The sequence below is a fragment of the Scyliorhinus canicula genome, chromosome 2 (genome assembly GCF_902713615.1).
Source record: "Scyliorhinus canicula chromosome 2, sScyCan1.1, whole genome shotgun sequence".
NCBI lineage: Eukaryota > Metazoa > Chordata > Chondrichthyes > Carcharhiniformes > Scyliorhinidae > Scyliorhinus > Scyliorhinus canicula.
Window position 1 is genome coordinate 196,525,027 of NC_052147.1, and position 26,736 is coordinate 196,551,762.

Below are 26,736 nucleotides of genomic sequence, written 5' to 3' on the forward strand. Positions count from 1 at the left end.
GTTGTATGACACGGCCGCTGCAGGTCATCAGCTGTGCACATGCGCGGCCCAGGACCCAGCCATTCTCCGGCCGTTTCACGCAGCGCTGGTGCTAGCCCCTCACAAGTACCGGAATCGGTGAGGGGTTTGCTTCAATTTGCTGGTCGTGAAACACCACGGGTCCCACACTGGCATCGGCACTTTGCCGCAGGAACGGAGAATCCAGTCTGTGGTGTTTACAAGCTGTGCGTGGAAGACCTCCATGCACAGCTAGCTTGAGACCACTCCTTTTCAAAACTTGACATGGGCCACGCATACCTCCAATTGGAGCTAGACATGGCATCCAGAACATTTGTGACCATTATAAACCCATTGAGGTCTGTACAAATATACAAGATTGTCATTCAGAGTGTCTTTGGCTTGTGCAAATTTTCAAACAGTCATGGAAAGCAACCCCAAGGACTTCCAAGGGTAGTGATTTACTTGGATGATGTCTTGATCACCGAGGCCACCGAAAAGGAGCACCTGAACAACTTGAAGGAAGTCCTCCACCTGTTTTCTGAGGCAGGGGTCTGCCTTGAAGGGGTAACTGCACTTTTCACGCAAAAGAGGTCATGCACCTAGGGTACCGGGTCGACAGATACAGTTTGCACCTGATGAAGAAGGTACGGGCCATCAAACAAGTTCCCATGCCAGAGAACATGATCAAACTGCGGTCATTCCCAGGACTCGAAAATTATAACGGGAAATTCCTCCCGAACGTGGCGACCATCCCAGAACCACTGCATGTGCTACTGAAAAAAACATCAGGATTGGCCATGGAGGGCTCCTCAAGAAGATGTGTTTGCCAAGGTGAAGCGACAACTGTCGTACTCAGGTCTGCTGATACATTACGACCCTTCAAGGCCACGCTTAATCACATGTGATGCCTCCCCATATAGAATTGGGGTGGTGTTATCCCACCAGATGGACGACGGGAAGGAAAGGCCAATAGCTTACGCATTGAGGACTTTGGCTGGTGCAGTTCGTAAATACGCACAGATCGAGAAGGAAAGGCTGGCCATTGTTTTTGCAGTGGAGAAATTCCACCAAATCGTTTCTAAGTGACATTTTACGATCATAATGGACTACACACCATTGCTCAGGTTGTTCAAAGAAGACAGGGTGATTCCGCCGATAGCATCAACCCAGATACAGTGGTCGGCACTGCTATTGGCGGCATATGACTACGTGTTTGAGTATTGCCCAGGCACGCAGATCACACGCGCTTTGAGCTGACCCACGTTGCTGACACCCCCTCCATTTCTGCCAGTGACTGACAAAGTCGTATTGGCCATGAATTTTATGGACAACCTGCTGGTCACCACTGCACAAATTTGTGAATGGATGCAGAAGGACCCAACTTTGGCAAAGTTACATCATATCGTCCTGCACAGAGGTCGGCAGGAAAACTGCCTGTAGAGCTGCGGGTTTACAAGACTAAACAGCAAGAGGTAAGCGTGTAGGATAGCATTCTCCTGTGGTGGGCTCACGTTCTGATTCCGAGCCAAGGCACAAAGTCTTTCCTACAGGACCTGCACAATGGACACCCGGGAGTGTCAAAAATCAAGATGCCCGCCAGTAGCTACGTATGGTTTCCAGGTCTGGATGTTAACATCGAGTGGTTGGCACAGCAATGCACCATGGTCAGGAACATCAAAACCTCCAACCAGGAGAACCCCTCTAACTCTGGGAGTGGCCAGGCCGCTTGGGTACGCTTCACCTGACCTTTTCAAGAGTCGATGTTCCTGCTGAAAATGGACGCCCTTTCCAAATGGTTAGATGCCCATCGAATGCCGTCCACCACTTTAAGGGCTACCATTGAGAAGTTGCACCTCTCATTTAGTGTCCATGGCATCCCCGAGGTCCTGGTCATGGACAATGGTACCTCTTTTTCTTAGCGAGGAGTTCTCACAATTCATGAAGTCAAACGGGGTAAAGCACATTTGGACTTCCTCATATCACCCCTCTTCAAACAACCTGGCGGAAGGCTGTGCAGACGTTCAAGCGGGAGAGGAGGCAGACCACAGGATCTGTAAAGACTAGGCTAGTACGGTTTCTTTTTTTAAAAATAATTTTTATTGAAATTTTTACAAAATATAAACATCTCAACTCTATTAACAAAACAACCGCGGTACCACCCCAAGAACAATACCCACCCAACTTCAAAAGCAACTACAAACAAAAGAAAAAAACAAAAGAACACCCAAACAACAAAAGGGAAAGAGATAACACCCGCCACAACCCACAAACCCATGTACACAGTTCTCCCTCCCACCGAAACAAACCCCCCCCCCCCCCCCCCCCCCCCCCCCGGGTTGCTGCTGCTGCCGGCCTATTTCCCTACCGTTCCGCCAGGAAGTCCAGGAAAGGCTGCCCCCACCTAAAGAACCCTTGTACTGATCCCCTCAGGGCAAATTTCACCTTCTCCAATTTAATGAACCCCGCCATATCATTGATCCAGGCCTCCACGCTTGGGGGCCTCACATCCTTCCATTGGAGCAAGATCCTCCGCTAGGCTACTAGGGACGCAAAGGCCAGAACACCGGCCTCTTTCGCCTCCTGCACTCCCGGCTCCACTGCAACCCCAAAAATTGTGAGTCCCCAGCCCGGCTTGACCCTGGATCCCACCACCCTCGACATCTTCCTTGCTACCCCCTTCCAAAACCCCCCCAGCGCTGGGCACGCCCAAAACATATGGGCGTGGTTCGCTGGGCTCCCGAGCACCCAGCACACCTGTCCTCGCCCCCGAAAAACCTACTCATCCTCGTCCCAGTCATGTGGGCCCTATGCAGCACCTTGAACTGTATGAGGCTAAGCCTCGCACATGAAGAGGAGGAATTCACTCTCTCCAGGGCATCCGCCCACGTCCCCTCCTCAATCTCCTCACCCAGCTCCTCTTCCCATTTACCCTTCAGTTCCTCCACCGAGGCCTCGTCTACCTCCTGCATCACCCGATATATGTCAGAAATCCTCCCTCCTCCAACCCACACCCCTGAGGGCAACCGATCCCGCACCCCTCGTGGGAGCAGCAAGGGGAACCCCTCCACCTGCTGCCTGGCAAACGCCCTCACCTGCATGTACCTAAACATGTTCCCCGGGGGGAGCCCAAACTTCCCCTCTAACTCCCCCAAGCTCGTGAACCTCCCCTCCACAAACAGGTCCCTCAACCTCCTAACCTCTACCCTGTGCCAGCCCAGAAATCCGCCATCAATGCTCCCTGGGACAAACCGATGGTTCCCCCGTATCGGGGCCTCCATCGAGCCCCCCACTTCTCCCTTATGCCGTCTCCATTTCCCCCAAATTTTGAGGGTAGCCGCCACCACTGGGCTCGTGGTATACCTCGTTGGAGGGAGCGGCAATGGCGCCGTTACCAGCGCCTCCAGGCTCGTGCCCACACATGACGCCGCCTCCATCCTCTTCTATGCTGCCCCTTCCTCGTCCATTACCCACTTACGCACCATCGCTGCGTTGGCAGCCCAATAGTACCCACAGAGGTTGGGCAACGCCAGCCCCCCCCATCCCTGCCCCGTTCCAGGAACACTCTTCTCACCCTCGGAGTCCCATGCGCCCACACAAATCCCGTGATACTCCTGTTGACCCTCCTAAAAAAGGCCTTCGGGATAAGGATGGGGAGGCACTGGAACAGGAACAAAAACCTCGGGAGCACCGTCATCTTAACGGACTGCACCCTCCCCGCCAGTGACAGCGGCAACATATCCCACCTCTTAAACTCCTCCTCCATCTGCTCCACCAACCTTGTGAGGTTGAGCTTGTGCAGGGCCCCCCAGCTCCCAGCCACCTGGACCCCTAGGTACCTGAAGCTCTTCCCTGCCTGCTTCAGTGGGAGCCTACCAATCCCCTCCTCTTGATCCCCCGGATGCACCACAAACAACTCACTCTTGCCCAGGTTCAACTTATACCCAGAGAAACCCCCGAATTCACTAAGAATCCTCATCACCTCCGGCATCCCCCCACCAGGTTGGCCACATACAGCAACAGGTCGTCCACATACAGCGACACTCGATGCTCCTCCCCACCCCGCACCAGGCCCCTCCAGTTCCCTGACTCCCTCAATGCCATGGCCAGGGGCTTAATCGCCAACGCGAAGAGCAAGGGGGACAGGGGGCACCCCTGTCTCGTCCCCCGGTACAGCCGAAAGTACTCCGACCTCCTCCTATTTGTGGCTACATTCGCCATCGGGGCCTCGTAGAGCAGCCTCACCCACCGGATAAACCCCTCCCCAAACCCAAACCTCTCCAACACTTCCCACAAATACTCCCACTCAACCCTATCAAAGGCCTTCTCCGCATCCAATGCCACCACTATCTCCACCTCCCCTTCCATGGCCGGCATCATAATGACATTGAGGAGCCTTCGCACGTTCGTATTCAACTGCCTTCCCTTCACAAACCCTGTCTGGTCCTCATGAATGACCCCGGGCACGCAATCCTCTATTCTAGTGGCCAGGATCTTTGCCAGCAGCTTAGCGTCGGCGTTTAGCAGCGAAATCGGCCTACATGACCCGCACTGCAGAGGGTCCTTGTCCCGTTTCAGGATCAAGGAAATCAGCGCCCGTGACATAGTTGGGGGCAAAGCCCCCCCCCCCCCCCCCCCCCCCTTGCCTCGTTAAAGGTCCGGACCAACAGGGGGCCCAACAGGTCCAAATACCTTTTATAAAATTCCGCCGGAAACCCATCCGGCCCCGGCGCCTTCCCCGACTGCATGCTCCCTATCCCTTTGACCACCTCCTCCAGCTCGATCGGCGCCCCCAGTCCCTCCACCTGCTCTTCCTCCACCCTCGGGAATCGCAGCTTGTCCAAGAAGCGCCCCATTCCACCCCCCCTCCACCGGGGGTTCCGACCAGTACAGTTCCCCACAGAAGTCTCTGAAGACCCCATTAACATCTACTCCCCTCCGCACCACCTTCCCAGCCTTATCCGTCACTCCCCCAATCTCCCTGGTCGCGTCCCGCTTTCGGAGCTGGTGTGCCAGCATCCTGCTCGCCTTCTCCCCATATTCATACACCGCCCCCTGTGCTTTCCTCTACTGAGCTTCCACCTTTCTGGTAGTCAGTAGGTCGAATCTGGCCTGAATGCTACGCCTCTCTCCCAGCAATCCCTCCTCTGGAGCCTCCGCATATCTCCTATCCACCCGCACCATCTCCCCTATCAGTCTCTCCCTCTCCCTCTGCTCCCCCCTCTCCCTATGGGTTCGGATGGAGATCAATTCCCCCCTTATCACCGCCTTCAATGCCTCCCAGACCGTCCCCACTTGGAGATCCCCGTTGTCATTGGCCTCAAGGTACCTCTCGAAACACCCCCGAACCCTCTCGGCCACCTCCTCATCTGCCAGCAGCCGCACCTCCAAGCGCCAGAGCGGACATTGGTCCCTCTCTTCCCCCAGCCCGAGGTCTACCCAGTGCGGGGCATGATCTGAAATGGCAATGGCGGAGTATTCCACATCCTCCACCCTCGAAACCAACCCCCTGCTCAGTACAAAAATATCAATCGTCGAGTAGGCCTTATGTACGTGGGAGAAAAACGAGTATTCCCTGGCCCTTGGCCTCGCAAACCTCCAGGGATCCACCCCCCCCATCTGGTCCATAAATCCCCTCAACACCTTAGCCGCCGCTGGCCTCCTACCCGTCCGGGACTTGGATCGATCCAATGGGGGATCCAGTACCGTGTTGAAATCCCCCCCCATGATCAGGCCCCCCACCTCCAGGTCCGGAATGCGGCCCGACATACGCCGCATAAACCCCGCATCGTCCCAATTTGGGGCGTAAACATTCACCAACACCACCCGCTCCCCCTGCAGCTTACCACTCACCATCACATATCTCCCGCCACTGTCAGCCACCACATGTAACGCCTCAAACGACACCTTCTTCCCCACCAGGATCGCCACCCCCCTACCCTTCTCATCCAGCCCTGAGTGAAATACTTGACCCACCCATCCCTTCCTCAGCCAAACCTGGTCCACCACTCTCAGGAGTGTCTCCTGGAGCATGGCCACATCCGCCTTCAGCCCCTTCAGGTGCGCAAATACCCGGGCCCGTTTGACCGGCCCATTCAGCCCCCTCACATTCCAGGTTATCAGCCGGATCAGAGGGCTCCCTTGGCCCCCTCCCCTGCCGATTAGCCATACCCCATCCCTTGCCCACCACCGGCCAGCGTCCCCCGCTCTGCCAGTTTCCCATGGCGGCAACTTCCCCCCTCCAGCACCCCCTGTGTCCTCCAGCTCCTTCCTGACCGTTTCAGAAGCAACCCGGTACCCCCCCCCCCCTCCAGGCTAGGACCCCTCCTAGCAGCGCCCCTCCCTCCATAGCACTCCCGTGAGCCAGCTAACTTCTGCTGACCCCGGCGACTCCCGCCCTACCTCCGACTCCTCCCCATGTGGGACTGCCCCTCCTCCATCGTGCCCGTCAACGGGTCTTCTCCCACCCCCCACCCCCACTCTTGTGTGGGAAAAGAAAACAGCCAGCAACGACCCGCGCTTCTCAGCCCCGACCCCGCCCCCACCATCTCCCAGCGCAGGAAACCCGCAGAAAGCCCGCGCTTTCGCCCTTCCCGGCCCCACCTCCTCCAGGGCTACTCCCATTGTCAGTCCCCCCCACCAGCTCCCCAAACTCCCCGTTTACCCCTCTGCCCGAACCCGTCCACCAGACCCCTACAGGAAAACCCATATAGAAAAGACATCACCCCACCCACCATAAGGCCAACCCACATCTTACAATAAACCAAGCAAATACAAATACAGTATTATACAGCATCCCCCATCTTAGACCCTCAGTTTGAGTCCAATTTCTCGGCCTGCACAAAGGCCCACGCCTCCTCCGGGGACTCAAAATAATGGTGCCGATCCTTATAGGTGACCCACAGACGCGCCGGCTGCAACATGCCGAACTTCACACTCCGTCTATGGAGCACCGCCTTCGTCCAGTTTAACCCGGCCCTCCGCCTCGCCACCTCCGCACTCCAGTCCTGGAAGATCCGCACCTCCGTGTTCTCCCACTTGCTGCTCCGCTCCTTCTTGGCCCACCGGAGCACACACTCACGATCCACGAACCGATGAAACTGCACCAACACCGCCCGCGGCGGTTCATTCGGCTTGGGCCTCCTAGCCAGAATTCTGTGGGCCCCCTCTAACTCCAGGGGCCCCTGGAAGGACCCAGCCCCCATCAGCGAGTTTAACATAACCGCCACATAGGCCGCTAGGTCCGACCCCTCCAGCCTCTCCGTGAGGCCCAGGATCCGCAAATTCTTCCTCCTCGCCCTGTTGTCCAGCTCCTCGAACCGCTCCTGCCATCTTTTATGGAGCACCTCGTGCATCTCCACCTTCCCCGCCACGACCTCATCCTCCCTTTCGGAGGTCTGCTGCTGCAGCTCCCGGATCGCAGCCCCCTGGGCTCTCTGGGTCTCCATCAGCTCCCTGTTGGTTACCTTCAGCGACTCCAGCAGCTCCAACTTAAGCTCCTGGAAGCAGCGCAGCAGAGTCGCCTGCTGCTCCTGATCCCACTGCCTCAGCTCCTCAAGGCCTCCGCCGGCCGCCATTTTGCCTTCCTTCCCCCGCTTTTTCAGGGGTGCTTTCTCCGGTGTTCCCCTTCACCCCACTCCTGGTCCGGACCATAGGACCGTTGGGGTCAACTCCTGTCCTCTTCCCACGTCGGGATTTGCCGACACAGCTCCGTTGGGGACCCTGAAAAGAGCCCCAAAGTCTGTTTTCAGCGGGAGCTGCTGAATGTGCGGCTTAGCTCCTCATTGCCGCCACCGGAAGTCCCCTAGTACGGTTTCTAATCAGCAACCGTACCATACCACATTTGACGACCAGAGTGACACTGACGGAATTACTGATGGGCCTTAGCCTGACATTCTCCGATATTAGCTGGAAAGTAGAGGAGACAGGACCGCAGCAGATGGATGCAGGACAGAGGTTTACAGCTGGGGACACAGTATACATCCGGAATTTTGGAGACGGTGCCCGGTGGATGCCAGGGAGAATAGTGAAAAGGACTGGACCAGTATCATGCATGGTGAAAACACGGGAGCGGATGGTGCAAAATTAAATAGACAACCTGAGAAGTAGGAGCCAGCATCAGGACTGGCCCCACCAGATGAGCCAGCCCTTCATCCGTCCTGCCTGTCATGCAAGGCCAAGAGGCAACACCCGCTAGAGGCCCAGACACGGAGATGCAGGAGGTGGAAGACTCAGGGTCCGACATGGAGACACAAGCGTCCATGGGTTTCTGACGACAGTCACACCAAGGAGTGGTTACCGGCGGCACCCCCAGACAATCAGAGTGGAAGCAATGCTCCCCAACATGCTACACACTCCCCTGACCTAGCCCTGCAACTGACAGAGGCACAACCGTGGGTGAAGTGAAGAGGGGGGCTCCTCCACCCTCTATTACACAGAGACTTACAGACCTTGGGTGGGGGCGGGGAAAGGAAGGATGTTGTAGCCCCCACGAGCCCCATGGGGCCGACCCGATTGATCTCCCTTTGGGGCTAATGGAATACAAGCTCGCCTGCTGAGGGGTGGAGGCCCAACAGCAGGGCTTGTTAATTTCTCCAGATAAAAGCCAGCCCAGAAGGGAACCAGCATCTGCAGATGGTCCCGGTTGTACTCCCTGCCGCTTTGCTTTACTTTGTCTAACTTTTTTGAGACTCCTCGTGATTACAATATCCATAATTACAAAACTATGCAATAATAAATGCATTGTACAAAAAAGGCAATGAGTCTCAAATTCAAAGTCCTTTAGCATCACAAAGTCGCAGACAAAAAACAAAAACTAAATATGTTAAGTTCTATAGCAAACACATTCATTCAGTTGAATGCACAATTATTTCTTAGGGCAATTGGAATTGATATTGTAGACAAGATTTTGTTCCATTTTAATGCCTGACATCAGGAGGTAACAGGGCAGCCAGACGTGAGGAAAATAAAAAGATAGGGCAAAGCCCAGCCAACTCTGAAACTGTAAATGTAATGGGTTTGCATACTCCCACTCTCACAGATCAGTGAGTGACATTAGAAGCCCCAACATATTTTTGGATATGCCAGGCCCCACGCCAGCTTCTGCAGTTCTTATATGCAAGGGGCTGATATGCAGAAATGTTAGACAAAAGCAAAGATTTATTGGGTTGTTGAAAATAACATAAGAAATAGAGGCAAGATTTAAGTTATTTGGTCATTGGAGCTTGCTCTCAATTAGATCAAAACTGATAGTCCTTCAACTCCACCTTCCTCCACTACCCCAATACAGATCTTAAGACTTTTTTGCTCCTCAAGCTTGTTCCACCATTCAGTGTGTTATGGTCCAGGTTTAGAGAACCCCAAAGTGTATCATGGAGTTCACCTGACCCACAACTTTAAATAGATTTTAGTTATGGGGAGCACAAGAGCCCACTTTACAGATGTGATGCAACAGAGAGCTAAGAGTATTTTAAAACAAAAATAATGTTTATTCTATGAACCCAGTTAACATTTTATAAACATACAGTGAACATCTTAGCAACCATCAATAATACAGTACTCTATAAGACATCCATAAGACAAAAACCCTTTTTACAGAAGGACAGCAGGTTTAAATTCTCTACTGAAAGCAGTTGCCATTTTGAAATCACCAAATAAACATTCTTTAGCTTGCAGATTCATACACATTTTACTGTGACTACAGCTTCTCCAAATCTAAAACAAAACAGAGCCACAAAGCAGATTATCAGCTCAAAATGAAAGTGAAAGACAGCCCAGCTCCACCCACACTCTGACATCACTGCATCCATCTGATAAACACTAATTTCTTAAAGGTACACCCACTACAGCTGTCTGATAAAAATCCATTTCTTAAAGGTACTCTCACATGACAAGTGTAATCATGGGTGATCTGTGATCTAATTCTACATACAAAGTGCACATAAATGGAAGTGCATTTGTCATTTGAAAACGACTTTTTGGTGAATTCCGCCATTAATGTGACCAGTGGAAGTTCTTGCAAGGAATGCAGCGCCAACTGCACAGGTGTACAGCACCTGACCAATTGCCCAGATCTCAGAAAACCCGGCTCCTGAACCACGAATTGTCGACCCGGCAATGGGGACTGTGACGTCATGGCCTGTGATGCCACTGGATGACGACGTTCTCTACCGCCTGACGCTCGGTTATGTCTGACTGGGAAACTCCCAGCATTCCCGAGCGCCGGGATCACGTGACAGTCGGCGAGGACTACAATCCCCAGTGTCCACTGCGCTTCCCCCCCTCTCATTTTTTCACCGGAAGTGAGTGGGCTAGAAGCGGTTCAGGGGTTTCAGTGCAAACTCGGGCCAAGGAGCACCTTTTCCGCGCGGCTACAATCCTACTCCCACCGGAACCAGCATGTCTGAGGAAAGGTTTACAGCCGCGTCCAAAAGGAGCTCTGGATGCACCAGGTGAGTGCCGGAGAGCTGGGATCCACGGCCTCAGCGCATTAGCTAACAAGGCGGACGGAGCAGAGTATGGCGGCTTTACTCGTGAATAACTGCAATGTCTCTGCACCTCCTATCTGCTCAGGTACAGCTTCCACACTTAAAATCCAGAATCAGAGCCCCTCACTCACTACGGCTACTGTAGATGGAGGAGGACGCTTTCGTTTCAGCTCCTTCCTAAACTCCTATCCCCAAGCCCTCCCTTTCTCATCTCCAATATTTTAATAACTAACGAAGGAATCTGTCATCAAAATTGAGGCGAAAACAGTTTTTTAATGTGGCCTATGATTTTGGTCTTGAGTTGTGTAGGGTCTTTGCCTGGGTCTCCAGCACAATCCAGGAGGGTTGCGAACCTTCCTTACACCTGCCCTCTTCTCCCTCACTTAGGGATGCCACGATCCCATGTGGCATTGAATCAAAAATATTTGTGGTGCAGATGGAGACCTTTCAGCACATGGTCTCAACTGACTAAAAAATAATTACCCTGCCATATCCCATTTTTCAGCTCTTAGTGCAGAGCCCTTTGGGTTCAAAACTTCCAAGTTCGTATCCAATTATTTTAAAATATTATGGGGGTTTCTGCCTCTGCTACTGTCTCAGGGGTGTGTTACAGATCTCCATCCTCTGGTTGAAAACATTTCTCCTGAACTCCCTCTTCACCCTTCCACCAATTATTTTAAATATAGGAACTCTGGTTGTTGTCCTCTCCACTAAAAGAAATAGGTCCTTCCTATTCACATTATCTCAGCTCATGATTTCAATTAATTTTCCCTTCAGTCTCCTCTGTTTCAAAGTAAATAACCCAATCTTTCCTCGGAGCTAAATTTTCAGTCCTGACAACAGTTTCCTAAATCTCCTCTATCCTGCCGAGTGTGATCATCCTTCCTTTAATGTGGTGACTAGGTCTGTATGCAGTACTCTAGCTGTGACCCAGTTGGTGTCATATACAATTCAATCCCTCTGGACTAGTTTGCCCTTCCCAAATGCTCTGCAGGTTTGAGTCTAAACTAGGGACACAAAGCACCTTTTCCGTGCGGTCCTACAGTCCTACTCCGCTGAAACCAGCACTGAATTTAATATGTCACTTTTCCACCATTGACCAGTTCGTTGAAATGCTTCTGCTACCACGGCTGTCTTAAGAACATACGAATTAGGAGCAGGAGTAGGCCACCTGGCCCCTCGAGCCTGCTCCACCATTCAATGAGATCATGGCTGTGACCCAGTTAGTGTTATATACAATTCAATCCCCCTGGACTGGTTTGCCCTTCCCAAATGTTCTGCGGGTTTGAGTCTAAACTAGGGACACAAAGCACCTTTTCCGTGCGGTCCTACAGTCCTACTCCACTGAAACCAGCACTGAATTTAGTATGTCACTTTTCCACCATTGACCAGTTCGTTGAAATGCTTCTGTTACCACAGCTGTCTTAAGAACATACAAATTAGGAGCAGGAGTAGCCCATCTGGCCGCTCGAGCCTGCTCCGCCATTCAATGAGATCATGGCTGATCTTTTGTGGACTCAGTTCCAATTTCCAGCCCCCACAACCCTTAATCCCTTTATTCTTTAAAAAAACTATCTATCTTTACCTTAAAAACATTTAATGAAGGACCCTCAACTGCTTCACTGGGCAAGGAATTCCATAGATTCACAATCCTTTGGGTGAAGAAGTTCCTCCTAAACTCAGTCCTAAATCTACTTTCCCTTATTGCCCCCTAGTTCTGCTTTTACCCACCAGTGGAAACAACCTGCCCGCATCTATCCTATCTATTCCCTTCATAATTTTATATGTTTCTATAGGATCCCCCCTCATCCTTCTAAATTCCAACGAGTACAGTCCCAGTCTACTCAACCTCTCCTCGTAATCCAACCCCTCCAGCTCTGGGATTAACCTCGTGAATCTCCTCTGCACCCCCTCCAGCGCCAGTACGTCCTTTCTCGGGTAAGGAGACCAAAACTGAACACAATACTCCAGGTGTGGCCTCACTAACACCTTATACAATTGCAGCATAACTTCCCTAGTCTTAAACTCCATCCTTCTAGCAATGAAGGACAAAATTCCATTTGCCTTCTTAATCACCTGTTGCACCTGTAAACCAACTTTTTGCGACTCATGCACTAGCACACCCAGGTCTCTCTGCACAGCAGCATGTTTTAATATTTTCCCATTTAAATAATCCCTTTTGCTGTTAGTCCTACCGAAATGGAGAACCTCACATTTGTCAACATTGTATTCCATCCGCCAGTGCCTAGCCCATTCACTTAACCTATCCAAATCCCTCTGCAGACTTCCAGTATCCTCTGCACTTTTTGCTTTACCACTCATCTTAGTGTCGTCTGCTAACTTGGACACATTGCCCTTGGTCCCCAAATCCAAATCATCTATGTAAATTGTGAACAATTGTGGGCCCAACACTGATCCCTGAGCGACACCACTAGCTACTGATTGCCAACCAGAGAAAACCCATTAATCCCCACTCTTTGCTTTCTATTAATTAACAAGTCGTCTATCCATGCTACTACTTCATCTCATTATCCAGCGCATTGCCAATTTTTGGATTATCATGCCCCCCAGATGTCTAAGCTTTGATACAAATCAGAAAAAGCAAGACAAGTGAAATTTGAAGCCTCGGTATACGTTGCGATTTAAATGTGAGGAGTGATCAGACTTTCCAGTGGGCATCCTAAAGGCACACTATAGAGCCCCATGAGGCTACATTGAAACATAGTATTGTCAACATAGTGGTATTTCAGCTACTGCTGGCCACAGCTACAAAATTATAAGTTTTCAAGTTAAATATTGAATGTCAACTGAATTGGCTATTCTTCCCAGTTCTATTTTTATGTTAAGTTTGGATTCTAGGCTGCTGGCTGCCTCAGTTGCAATTTAATGATACTTGGTTATTTGGAAAGGATACCTTCATTTCTTCTTTCTCTCTCATAGTTTTAGGATTTGTGTGTTTCAGAAGGATGAATTACTGGAAACTGAATGGGTTATTTAGAATAGTCAGTTCTGGTTTAGTACAAAATGCTTGAGGGGTGAATGTAAATATTTTACAGGTTTGAGATGGTGGGTGTAGCTGATTTTAAATTCAAAATATGACTGCGGTAGCTAATATTCTTGGAATATTTTTATTTCTTCCATCGTTAAATGTTGTTTATTTCAACCTCCTAGTTTGAATCATGTGATTGCTGCAAATCCTGGGAAGACCCCCATCAGCCAACTGCAGGAATATTGCACAAAGAATGGTAAAAACCCCCAGTATGAGCTAGTGAAGTCTGAAGGTCAAGCCCATCTGCCTAGCTTCATCTTCAGAGCAACAGTGGGAGAAGTGAGCTGCACAGGTCTGTAAAATGTTAGTGTATTTCCCACCCGTAACACTCTTTCCATCTGTATTTTAAAGCTATAATGTTCCACACCTATCAAATCTAAACACCTGAAAGGCACAACAGAGATATGTTGCAAAGATATTTCAGATTTTACAGTAAAATTGAATTAAAATTGAGCAATTAGCAATATTAAATCAAATTTTGGCAGAAGAATAGAAAAGCAGTATATACTATTTAAATGGTAAGAGATGGCAGAACTCTGGTACAGAAGGGATCTGGGTGTCCTGGCAACATTTGATGCATTTCATCCAGTCTAGTGACTTGTAACTAAACAGTGGATGCATCTTGCTATAGATAGAACTAAGCAATCCCACAGCCAAGGTATCTGATTAATAATCTGCAGCACCCCCATGTTCTGTCAATCAAAACAGCTAATACCTCTTCATTCACCTGAGGAAGGAGCAGTGCTCCGAAAGCTAGTGTTTGAAACAAACATGTTGGACTTTAACCTGGTGTTGTAAGGCTTCTTACTGTGCTCACCCCAGTCCAACGCCGGCATCTCCACATCAAAACAGCTAATGGGAGGGGTTGCCTCAATGGCAAAATCCAACCTGTGAATGCAAAGACAAGACTGAAACATTTACAACCATCTTCAGCCAGAAGTGCCAAGTGGCCAATCCATTGTACCCTCCTCCTGGAGGTCCCCAGTGTTTTAGGTGACGGTCTTCAGCCAATTCAATTCACTCCATGTGCCATCAGGAAACAGTTAAACACACTGGATGCAGGAAAGGTTATGAGCCCCTGCCAACCTCCAAGCTGTGGTTCTGAAGCCCTGTGATCCAGAACTAGCTGCAGCTCAGACGAGACTTTTCAGTATTTTCACCTACCTGAAAAAAAGTGGAAAATTGCTTGTGTACACCCTGCCCACAGAAAAACAATAAATCCAATTCAGCAAACTCGCGCTCAAACAAAGTGATAGCCCTGCTGGTGACTTCTAAATGTCACTGGCTAATCTGTAACTTCATTAATGCTCAGTCTGTGTTCTACTATGACTGTTTGGCTCCAGCCCTATTTCAGCCTTGATCCAAACAGAGCTGAATTCCAGAGGTGAGAGTGACTACCCTTAACATTAAGGTGGCTTTTTGACTAAGTAGACATAAGACCTTGAAAAATGCTAAAAATGAAAATCGCTTATTGTCACGAGTAGGCTTCAAAATGAAGTCCCCCCCCCCCCCCCCCCCCCCCCCCCCCCGGCTTATCCTTCTAAATTCCAATGCGTACAGACCCAGAGTCCTCAACCGTTCCTCATACGACAAGCTCTTCATTCCAGGGATCATTCTTGTGAACCTCCTCTGGACCCTTTCCAAGGTCAGCACGTCCTTCCTTAGATACGGGGACCAAAACTGCTCACATGAGGAGCTTTAGTAAAACTAAAGCCAATGAAAAATCTGGAGAAAACTTTCTCTTGTTGGAGTTATTCCAAACACAGAGGAAGGTTGTTGTTGGAAACCAAGCACCTCAGTCCCAGGAATTGTTGCAGGAATCCCTTAGGGTAGTCTGTGCGCTGTCTTCTAACTATAGCGACAGCAGTGAGCAGGTCACATGCCCTGCACACACACTTGACATCAAGCACTTTGTAAGTACATGCCTCTGGCACCAAATCACAGGAGGAAAGCTTCTTCCATTTTCTAGCTGCTAGCCAGCAAGGCAAGAGGACTGTGAGGATGGATTGTTTTGTTACAAGGAAGAGACGGCCAGAGACACACATAGGCAGTGTACCTACTGGCCAGGATCTTGCATGTGAATCTGTTGGAGGAAGCTGTTTAGGAGAATCCATGGCAGATTAGCTCTACACCGAGCTCCAGGGCCTCTGGTCAACAGCCTACAAAGAAAAAAGTTAACTTTGAAATAAAGCAGTACAAAGATAATTTCTTGAGGTATGTTGTTGTCAATTGTGCCTATCCAAATAAGGATGCAAGCCCATGGGTTCTATGCAGGGAAGTATTGGCAAGTGAGCGAAGTTTCAGATTCTGAAAGAGAAGTGGTGGGTGAATAATTCCTTTTGAAGGTTGAGACCCCTAAGTCAGTTAATTATTAACTTACAGCTGACTCCAAATGAAAATACTAAGCTGCTGAACTGACCTGTGACAGCACATTGAAAACATGCCAAAAATCCCATGAGGCTGTCAGCATTCTGGAGTATCCAGTGCTGAGTAAAACAAGTATTTTCTTGCTATTGCCCTTCACAACAACCTACAACCAGCCACCTCCCTATTGCATTATCATGAAGCCCCCCACCATCAACATCTTGAGGGCCACGATTGATCAGAAACTTAATTGGACTAGCCACACATGCACGAAGGCTAAAATAGCAGGTCAGAGATTGAGGAATTATGTGATGCGTGACTCAATTCCTGACTCTTCCAAACATTTTCACTGGCTAAAGGGCGCAAGCCAGAAGTGTGACGGCGTACTCTCCACTGCATGGATGAGTGCAGTACCTGCCAAGGGCAGCATGGCAGCACAGTGGTTAGCACTGTTGCTTCACAGCGCTAGGGACCCAAATTCGATTCCTGGCTTGGGTCACTGTCTATGCGGAGTCTGCACGTTCTCCCCATGTCTGCGTGGTTTTTTTCCGGGTGCGCCGGTTTCCTCCCACAGTCCAATGATGTACGGGTTCGGTAGATCGGTCACGCTAAATTGTCCCGCAGTGTCCAGGGGTGGCTGGGTGTGGGAATTGGATTCTCTTTCAGGGGTGGTATAGACTCGATGGGCCGAATGACCTCCTACTCTGTAAATTCTATGACGACACAGCACCCTGCTGGATTGGACCCAAGCCATCACCTTAAAACACTTACTCCCTCCACCAACTCCATGTTATAGCTGTTGTGTGTATTAATAAATGCACTGTAGAAACAGTCGAAATCTTCTTCCACCCTGCAAGCTCGACTGCCTAGAAAAAGAGAAGAGCACGCGGTACATAGTAACCATGATCTCCAAATTTCCCACAAGACAAACACTATTCTGATTTCTGATTTTAACTTATTGCTATTCTTTCATTGTTGCATGGTTAAAACCTGAAATTCCCAACCTGGCATCACTGTTGGAGTATCTTCACCACACAAACTGCAGCAGATTTAGAACGTAGCACACAACCACCCTCAGGGTCAACTAGCGATGGGTTAAAGTGCCTGCCTTCCCTGCATCCCAAGAATAAATGAATGCATTTTTAAAAATGAAAGCGTGTTCTGTGGGTATGACATTTGCTGTTATTTGCCAGGTTTAGCTGCTGAGCAAATTGGGCCTTTTTTCTCTGGAGCTTAGAAGAATGAAAAGATTCTGAAGGGGCTTGATAGGGTCGACGCTGAGAGACAGTTTCCGCTGGTTGGGGAATCTGAAACATGTGGACAGTCTTGGGATTAGGAGCTGCGCATATCAGACCAAGATGAGGATAAATTACTTCATTCGGAGGGTTGCAAATCTTTGGATTTCTCTCCCAGAGGGTTGTTGATGATCTATTATTGAATATTTTAAGGCTGGGATAGACAGATTTTTGGCCTCTCTGAATCAGAAGGATATGGGGAATGGGCAGAGAAGTGGAATTGAAGCTCAAACCAGCCATGATTGTATTGAATGGTGGAACAGACTTAGTGGGCTGTGTAGTCTACTCGTATTTCTTGTTTGCCAATGTTTTCCTGGCTAGCCTTTCATCTTTCACCCTTAATGAACTTGAGCTCTGCTAAAACTCTGCTGTTCTTTATCCTAACTTGCACCAAGTCTTGTCCAGCCTTCACACATTTGGCTGTTGACCTACATTGGCTCTTTAGCTTACTAATACCTTGATTTTAAAATTCTTCCCTTACCTATCTGAACAGAGTGCGAGTGCCGCAAATTCAGGAGTGTTGACACGGAGCTCTGAAGCCTGTTTCTGACAATGACTGCATCAAATTACAAATTGAATTAGTCAAATTACCTTGAATTACACAGGCAGGTTTGAATTGCATATCCCAGACAAGCTATTTGGTGTCTCCCTTTCAAATGGACTACCCATCAGAAATCTTTGCCAACTCGAGGTGCGAATAAATGCAGCTTATTGGAGAGAGACTAGGAAATGGTATTCAGAGGGACTGGGACATCTTGTACACAAATCGTTAACAGGTACAGCAAGCAGTTAGGAAAACAAATGATGTGCTAGCTTTTATTACAACAGAATTAAAAAAGTCTTTACCCCAGAAGACGTCTTGACTGCAATTACACAGGGCACTGGTACAGCCGGATAAGGTGTACTTGCTCTGAGAATGCAACAAAGGGTGAGTGGCTGACTTTAGGATAAGGGGGTTGACCTTGGAGGAAAGATAAGTAAACTAGACCTATATTCCTTAGAATTTAGAAGAATGAGGGGTGATATAATTGGGCTTGACAGGATTGATGTTGGGAGGGTGTTTCCCCTAGTTGGGGTATCTAGAACATGGGATCACAATCTTAGACTAAGGGGATGACTATTTAGCACCAAGTTGAGAAATTTCTTCACTTCAATGTGAATCTTTAGAATTATCTATCCCTGAGAGAGAACTGAGGTGCTCAGTTCTTTAGTATATGCAAGACAGATCAATAGATTTTTGGAGTTCAAGGAATATGGGTAAAGTACAGGAATATGGAATTGAGCTAGAAGACAAACCATGACCATACTGAATGGTAATACAGACTCTTAAGGGCTCAATGATCTATTTCTTTTTGTTTGAAAGCTAACCTCTTCTTCACCCTCTCTTCCCGGGCCACCCAGATCCATAGCTCTTCCTCACTCAGATTTAGGATCCCCTTTTTATTCATGAAGCCGGCAAATCCACTTCAATGATTGTGAAGTGCACCAGCATACCTAGGCCACATGAAAGCCTTCCCACTGCTATGAGACCCTGGGGTACCACATGCAATATTTCCACACCACTCTAACTTTATTTCCCACCAACATCCTACCTAATATTCTCACAATATACAATCAGTTATTGTGTGCATTCCATCTCTTATCCAAGTGATGTTGTATTCACTTTTTCTATGCCTTTTGGCTTGATGTTTGTTGTATACAGTACACTTCAAACCTGCTGCATCTACATTTATCACTAGACCTTAATATGATAGTGCCATAGGAAATCAACCACTAGTACAAAAATGGTATATTGAGTGCATGTTTAATGGTTGTTACACCTCAGATTTTTTGAGGGTGTTTACAAAAAAAAAAAAAAATTCATCTTGAGCTTCAGCCACACTGAAAATGTTTGGAACAAAGGTCATTACATTTACTTGATCCAATTATTCTTCACATACATCAATATTTTGGAGAAAAAGAGCAACCGTCCCTGGACTTTCCCCAAGATAAATTGTAAAGGGAGGTGGTGGCACAGTGGTATTGTCACTAGATGAGTAATACAGTGACCCAGGATAATGCTCTGGGGACCTGGATTCAAATCTATAGGACTGTTGTAAAAACTCACCTGGTTTACTAATGTCCTTACCTGGTCTGGCCTCACGGTAGTATGGTGGTTAGCATCAATGCTTCACAGCTCCAGGGTCCCAGGTTCGATTCCCGGCTGGGTCACTGTCTGTGTGGAGTCTGCACGTCCTCCCCATGTGTGCGTGGGTTTCCTCCGGGTGCTCCGGTTTCCTCCCACAGTCCAAAAGATGTGCGGGTTAGGTGGATTGGCCATGCTAAATTGCCCGTAGTGTAAGGTTAATGGGGGGATTGTTGGGTTATGGGTCTACGGGTTACGTGGGTTTAAGTAGGGTGATCATTGTTCGGCACAACATCGAGGGCCGAAGGGCCTGTTCTGTGCTGTACTGTTCTATGTTCTATATGTGACTCCAGATCCACAGCAATGTTAAATCTTAGCTGCCCCCTCAAATGGCGTAGTAAACCACTCAGTTGATGGGCAATAAATGCTGACCTTAAGTCAATGGGGAAGATGTTGGTAGGAATGATCGTTAGTCTAGTTAAAGAGTTTGGCTTTAAGGAGAGCCTTGAGGGAAAGAGGAGTGGAGACCGGTTGCCAGGGAAGAAATTCATTTCAGGGCATTGGACTTACATGGCTGAAGGCAGGGTTACTCATTTTGAGGCAAAAGGGTGAACTCAGAGGAACACAAGCATATGGAGGAAATATTTTTTAAAATACCAAAGACGTGAAGAGATATAAATGAGAGGATTCAAATTTGAGGGGACCAGGAACAAATGTAGCTTAGCAAACTCAGGGGCAGTGGGTGAGTAGGACTTGGAACAGGATAGGATAGAGACAGCAGATTTGATTGAACCAAGAGTCATTCAACAGATAACAGGGTTAGGAACATAGGAGTAGGCCATTCAGCCCAACAAACCTGCTTCTACAGCTCAGAGGTCAAGAATTCCAAAGATTCACCACCCTCTGGATGAAGAAATTCCTCATTTTTTAAATGGTTTGGCCCTTATTCTGAGACTGTGTCCCCTGACCAGACTGGGGAAACATCCTATCTACATTGGATTTCTGAGGAGGAATTTTTGATACTGTAAAAAAGAAAAATCGAGTTATAGCTTATCAAGCATTTCTTCATCCAATCCTGGAGTATTCAAATTGTCTGTGGGATCATAATGTGGTGAGAGATAGAAATAACATTGAAGCAATCCAAGGACATGCTGCATGATTCTTCACAAATCAGTATGTGAAATACATCAGTGTCACATTCAAAGATTCTGAATGAGAATCGCTACAGCAAACGAGGGAGGAAAGAAACTGACCACATACGGTAAAATATGGAATGGACTGGTAAGAATTTACTGAAAGAAATACCTGGTGTGCTCCGGCAATGACAAAACACAAGGTATCCATCCACCCGAACCTCAAAGACCATTTGCTTCCAAGGCGGTGTTATTAACAATCTGTCTTCTGAAAGACAACCCCACAATGGGACATGTAGACACAGCCCCAGCACTTGAAATCTAGACCCATCTTTATATTATGTCCATTTAAGTTTTCATTATCAGACTAACATCTCAGTAGGTCATGCCTGCATTTAGCTAGTGTTACCATATAAATTTTGGCAGAATACAGATAATTAGATGCTGACAACTAAAGCAGAAGCTCAAGACAGGAATGGCCATTGCCATTTTCTTTACAATTGATTCTACCTCAGTTTAGGAACATTTCAATCTAAAAATATCTTGAAAATACTTTTAAAAAGGTTGCAAAGTTACCTGAATTACTTTTAAACTCTTTCAAAGCAGTTTACTGTGCTAGGCTGCTTATAATCAGAAGTGCTAATGTGACTCCCTTAAGAGTCCATTAGAAGAACTGGTGGGCCTGAACATTTCAGACAGTATATTCTGCCTGATATCTGGAGGAATGAGCAGAATGGGTGCAAGAGGTTATATAAAGTGGAGGATGGGAATATGGGTGGGATTGCATTACTGATTGGGCAGGCTATTGTGCTTGCAATAGGTCAGTACATATGAACATTCTTGCTTCTGATTGGTCGACTGCAGAACAGATGGAATGTGTTGCTTGAGTAAGGGTAGCCAGATGCCATTGATGAAAAGATGGTTGTCTTAGGGGACAGCGTGGGGTTGGTAGGTTAATGTCTTGTGTGCCATTACATGATTGATATGTTCGATGTTACGCGAGACTAGTGTCGGGTGTCAGCTGTGGAATGTTTCCCCCACTAATGGGAAAGTATATAGACTATGTCTCCTATTCTTAAACATTTCTTAAACACAGCAAACGCAAGCAACTCATCAGACATGGTGAAGTTTCAACATTGTGTCATTCTTCACCACTGTCCCTGTTCCAAGATGCTTGTCTTATCAGACAATGTTTGGAAGTTGATATCTCTTTATTCAATAGAACTGTGATGTCATTGGACTAAATTCACAATCTTCTATTGATATGCCTAAAGTCAACATCATTCTAAAGGTGAAGTTCAAATTCGAACAAACAAATGGTGCTGCTATGGGATCTCCATTGTCAGTAGACAGTGCCAACATCTTGTTGAAACGAGCAGTATTTCAATCAGCTAGATTTCAACCTAAGCTCTGACTTCAATATGTGACCGACACTTTTGTCATATGTCAACATGATAAGCCAAAATGCCACTTTCCGAGGATGGGGGTGCAGATTTTTCACATCCCAATGGAAGTGAGAAGCAGGTCATGAAATACTGATCTTTTTTTTTGCTGGAAAATAATTTTCCTCTGCCTTCCTGATTATCCCGTGCCACTTTCATGTGGTCTTTTTTTACAGGTCTGGAAGATCTTGGATGCAAAACACATGCCCAGCTTCAGAGATCATATAAGAAACATAAGATTCTGAAGGGCAATGATAGCGTAGGTGCTTTGAGGATGTTTCTTCTCATGGGGGAATGCAGAACTAGAGGGCACAGTTTAAAACTAAGTGGTCTTCCATTTAAGACTGAAATGAGGAATCTCTTTACTGGGGTTCGGTAAACCTAATGTAAAGTTTTTATTGTATATGTTTCTTGTCACTGAAGTAGACTCTTCAAATGTGGGTGTTGGAAGCAAGTTAAGGGGAAAGGGATGATGGAAAGATTAGTTGTTCAGTAAAGATCTGTAATTCAGGTATTGAGTAGGCTTATGGTGTTATAGAATGGTTACAGTACACAAGATGGCCATTCGGCCCATCATATCTGCTGGTTCCCTGAAGGTGCAATTCACCTCGAACCACCCTACCACCTTCGCCCTGCAGCCTGCATATTCTTCCTTTTCAGCTAATCCAATTTCCACTCAAATGCCTTGATTGAACCTGCCTCTCACTCTCCTCTCAGGAAATGGATTCCAGATCCCAACCTATCACTGCATGAAAGTATTTTTCTTCTCGTCTCCATTGCTTCTTTTGCCAATTCCCATAAATCTCTGCCCTCTGATTCTCAATCCTTCCACCAATGAGAATAATTTCCCCATCTACTCTGTTCAGTTCCTCGTGATTTTCAACATCTCCATCAAATCTCACCTTAACTTCTCTTCTCCAAGCATAATATCCTTCCTCAGGAATGGTGCCCTGAATAAAATGCAATACTCCAGTTGAGGCTGAACTAGCATTTTATACAGGTTTAACATAACTTCCTTGCTTTCGTACTTTGTACCCCTATCGATAAAGCCCAGAATGCCGTATGCTTTATTATCTGCTCTCTCAACCTGCCCTACCACCTTCAATGATTTATGCACAGAAGAGAGTGGCTAGAGTGCGCAAACTGTTGTGTGATGGAATACTCTCCACTTGGCTGAATGAGTACAGTTCCAACAACAGTCGAGAAGCTTAAAACCATCCAGGACAAAGCATCCTGCTTGATTGGCACCAATCCACAAACATTCACTTCCTCCACCACTGAACATATTAACAGCAGTATGTACCATCTAAAAGATACACTGCAGCAACTTACCAAGGTTCCTTTTGCAGCACTTTCTGAATCGACAACTGGTACCATCTATAGGGCTGGTTTAGCACAGTGGGCTAAACAGCTGGCTTGTAATGTATACCAATGCCAGCAGCGCGGGTTCAATTCCTGTACCGGCCTCCTCGAACAGGTGCCGGAATGTGGTGACTAGGGGCTTTTCACAGTAACTTCATTGAAGCCTACTTGTGACAATAAGCTATTATTATTTATTAGAAAGACGAGCAGCAGATACATGGGAACACTGCGACCTGGAAATTCCCCTCCAAGCCACTCGCCATTCTGAATTGGAAATATATCGCTGTTCCTTCACCTTTGTTGGATGTAAATTCTGGAACTTGCTCCCCAACAGCATTGTGAGTGTACCTACACCACATGGCCTGCAGTGGTTCATGAAGGGATGGGCAATTAATGTGAGCCTAGCCAGTGATGCCCACATCCGATGAATGAATTAAAAAAAAAATACATTGTAACGGGGCACGTGGAAATTTTCAGGGTAATCAGATAGTTTCAAAACAAAATCATGTTTAACAAATTTATAGTAGTTCTTTGAAGAGTTAACATATGCTGTAGATAAAGGGGAACCTGGGGATGAACTGTATTTAGATTTCCAGAAGGCATTTTCTACATCAAATGTTATTGCGAAAAATATAAGCTCGGTGTAGGGGATAACATATTGGCATGGATAGAAGATTGGCTAGTTAACAGGAGACATAGGAAAGGCATTATTGGCATCTGATTGGCAAGATATAATGTGTGGTGTGCCACAGGGATCAGTGCTGGGGCTCCGCATTTTACAATTTATATAAATTACTTGGATGAAGAGACCAAAGATATGGTTGGTAAATTTGTTGATGACACAAGGGTAGGTAGGATCGTAAAATTTGAAGAGGACAACACTGCTTTCCTGCCGACTACAGGCCGTTGCTGATATTCGGGAAAATTCTACCCTAAAACATAGACTCAAGTCAGTGGACATCGAAATCTGACACAAGTCATCAAAGAAGCTCTACTCCATCCTCTTACCCACAACGACAACAAATAATCCTAAATAAACCAGGAATTTGCAGCAGACCATGCGATTGCGCTTAGATACAACTATCTTTTTCACATGTTCCAGTCATTCCTCCAGATGACAGGCAGAGTACGCTGCTCGAAACATTGAAGCTCAAGAGTTCTTGAAAGGGTTGCATCCATCGTGGGGAGACGCGCAGCGGTGGAGTGTTCCACCTAACACCATTTGGGTCTGGAAAAATATACTGGACATCAAATCTTGGTTCCAAAAAAAAATGTGGAAAATGGGAATTTGAATGAATTGTGCTGATTGTCAATACCATTACAGTGCACTTTGTTGCACGTTTTGCTATGGGTGTAAAACACGTTTATTGGAGTGTATTAACACGCCTCCGTTTAAAGGCCGTGTGCTTAACACTACTAGGCTCTGTGTATGTATTTTCAGCTCAGGAGTCGCCAGATGCCGTATAGACACCTCAAATATTCCAAGGTCAGGTTCAAAGTAATAAAACGATACACCGATTAGTAAGTTCCAAACGATCAATATTTATTATACAATTATAATAAATACGCATGCACACGCTAAGGAACTAAGCTATGACTAAACTAAGCAATCAGAATACTTAACTAAACAGGAACAGGCAAGGTCAGGGAGCGAGGCCTTCGTTCCGGTCTTGGTCTGCAACCTTCAGAGAGCGTGCTGGTCGCTGGGGGTCTAGTGGGCCTGGTTCGCGTAGCGAGCGTCGTATTGGCACTTACGGTTCGGCGGCTGGTGCTCAACGGCTGGAGTCAGGATACAATTCGAAGTTCTTGGTCAAAGCCGGAGCACGAAACAACAGACAGGACCATGGGTGGGGGTCTATCTTTTATAGGGGTCCCCAATGTCCTTGCCTTTTCCTGGGCGGGCTTTACCTTCAGGTATCGATTGGATCGCTCCCAATCGATATCTTTTGAATTCCTCCAATGTGAGGGTCTCTCTTGATGGCGGGGGTGGTTTCTATAGTGGATACTTCTGGTGCCGCTCTGTCTGGACACCCACTCAAAGTATCTTATTCAAACCCAAATGTTGCCATTGTGTGTGCCTAGATCTGGACTGCCTCATTAGTATGTAAAGCGTTCTGCCATTATCACCTTTGGTTTGAGATCTTCCACCTGGCCAGAAACTAGTTTTGCTGCTTGCAAAATGCTAATGAGTGTTTGCAGGCTGCTGCCTTGGCTAAACTGTTTTTCCCTGCAGTCTTAGCGATTCTCCATTTTGTTTAGTTCAGTGTCCATTTTAGGTGGCTACAGTGGCTACAACTTGCATCCAGAATTCTCAATATTTTTCTTTTGCTGTTCACTTACATGAAAAACATTTTCCTACATTTGTTTTCGCTAAGCACGTTTTCCTATAATTTGTACATAGCCTTTGGTTATTATTTGTTCTCAGGATGTTGGAAATGCTTGTGTAATAGCATTTATAATCTATCACTCTGCCCTGAGGCCATTTGAAGTCAACTGCAATTTAGAACGTTATGGGTGAATTGATTGAAGTTTTCAAATTGTTAAGGGAAATGGATAGAGAAGATTAAAACTTTTTGGGGCGCCTAAGATTCAGAGCTAGACCTTTTAGGATTGAAATTAGGAAATTAGATGTTCTGTAAAATTAGGAAACCTGTATGCACAAAGGGTGATAGAAGTTTGAAATGTTCTTCTGTAAACAGCAGCTGATGATCGATCAATTATTAATTTTATACCTAAATTGATAGATTTTTGTTAACCAAAGGTATGAAAAGATATTGGATAAGGACAGGTAGTAGAGCTAAATCAGATCAGACATGACTTCATTGAATGGTGGAATAGGTTTGAAAGCCTGAATGGCCTACGATTTGTATTTTCCTATGTTTAAGGTTAAAAGACCAAAGTGGTGCACCCATTTCTGATACTTTTCTTTTGGTGGTGGGGGCAGAGGAAGGAGAAATTGGAACCAAAACAGTGCTTAAGCCTCAGTGCAAAATCTGGACTCTGTGCTTCTGGTTTTGAGTTTGCGTTTAAATTGCGTACAGCACAATATTGGCTTTACTTTCTCCTTACCATGTGTGGGTCAGCATGTGTTCATTAGTTTCCCTTTGCATAATGAAGGGAGATCAAGCTTGCTTTTCGTCATTGGGCTAATTGTTTTATAATTTTGTTCCCCCCAAGTTTTGGTAACTTGATATCAGTTCTTTTGTTGCATTGTTTCAACCAAAAATAAGGCGGCACTGATATTATTTGCACAGTATTTTAGTACTAATTAGCCGTTCTAGCTGTCTGATGTAAGCTGCAGGAATGTAACCAAACATTGATTTCACCGTTCCATCACTTGCAAATAGTACAGATGACTAGTCTAATTGTATTACAAAATCATGGACAAACTAAAGAATGGCTGGGATTTTCTGACCCCGTCATGACGGGACCCACCACGTGAGGTCCAGAAGTCCAGCTGGTGGGACCGGACAATCCAGCGG

At 47.1% G+C, this 26,736-nt stretch overlaps 1 protein-coding gene across 1 annotated transcript in view; it reads left to right on the top strand.

The window, feature by feature from the left end:
* Positions 1-10,263: 10,263 nt before the first annotated feature.
* Positions 10,264-26,736, top strand: part of LOC119961861 (interferon-inducible double-stranded RNA-dependent protein kinase activator A homolog A-like) — a 57,196-nt gene continuing 40,723 nt past the window's right edge. Inside the window, exons 1-2 of the mRNA XM_038789298.1 lie at positions 10,264-10,448; positions 13,656-13,825. Of these exons, the coding sequence (XP_038645226.1) occupies positions 10,396-10,448; positions 13,656-13,825 (223 nt within the window). The 5' untranslated portion in view covers positions 10,264-10,395. The remainder of the gene's footprint in view (positions 10,449-13,655; positions 13,826-26,736) is intronic.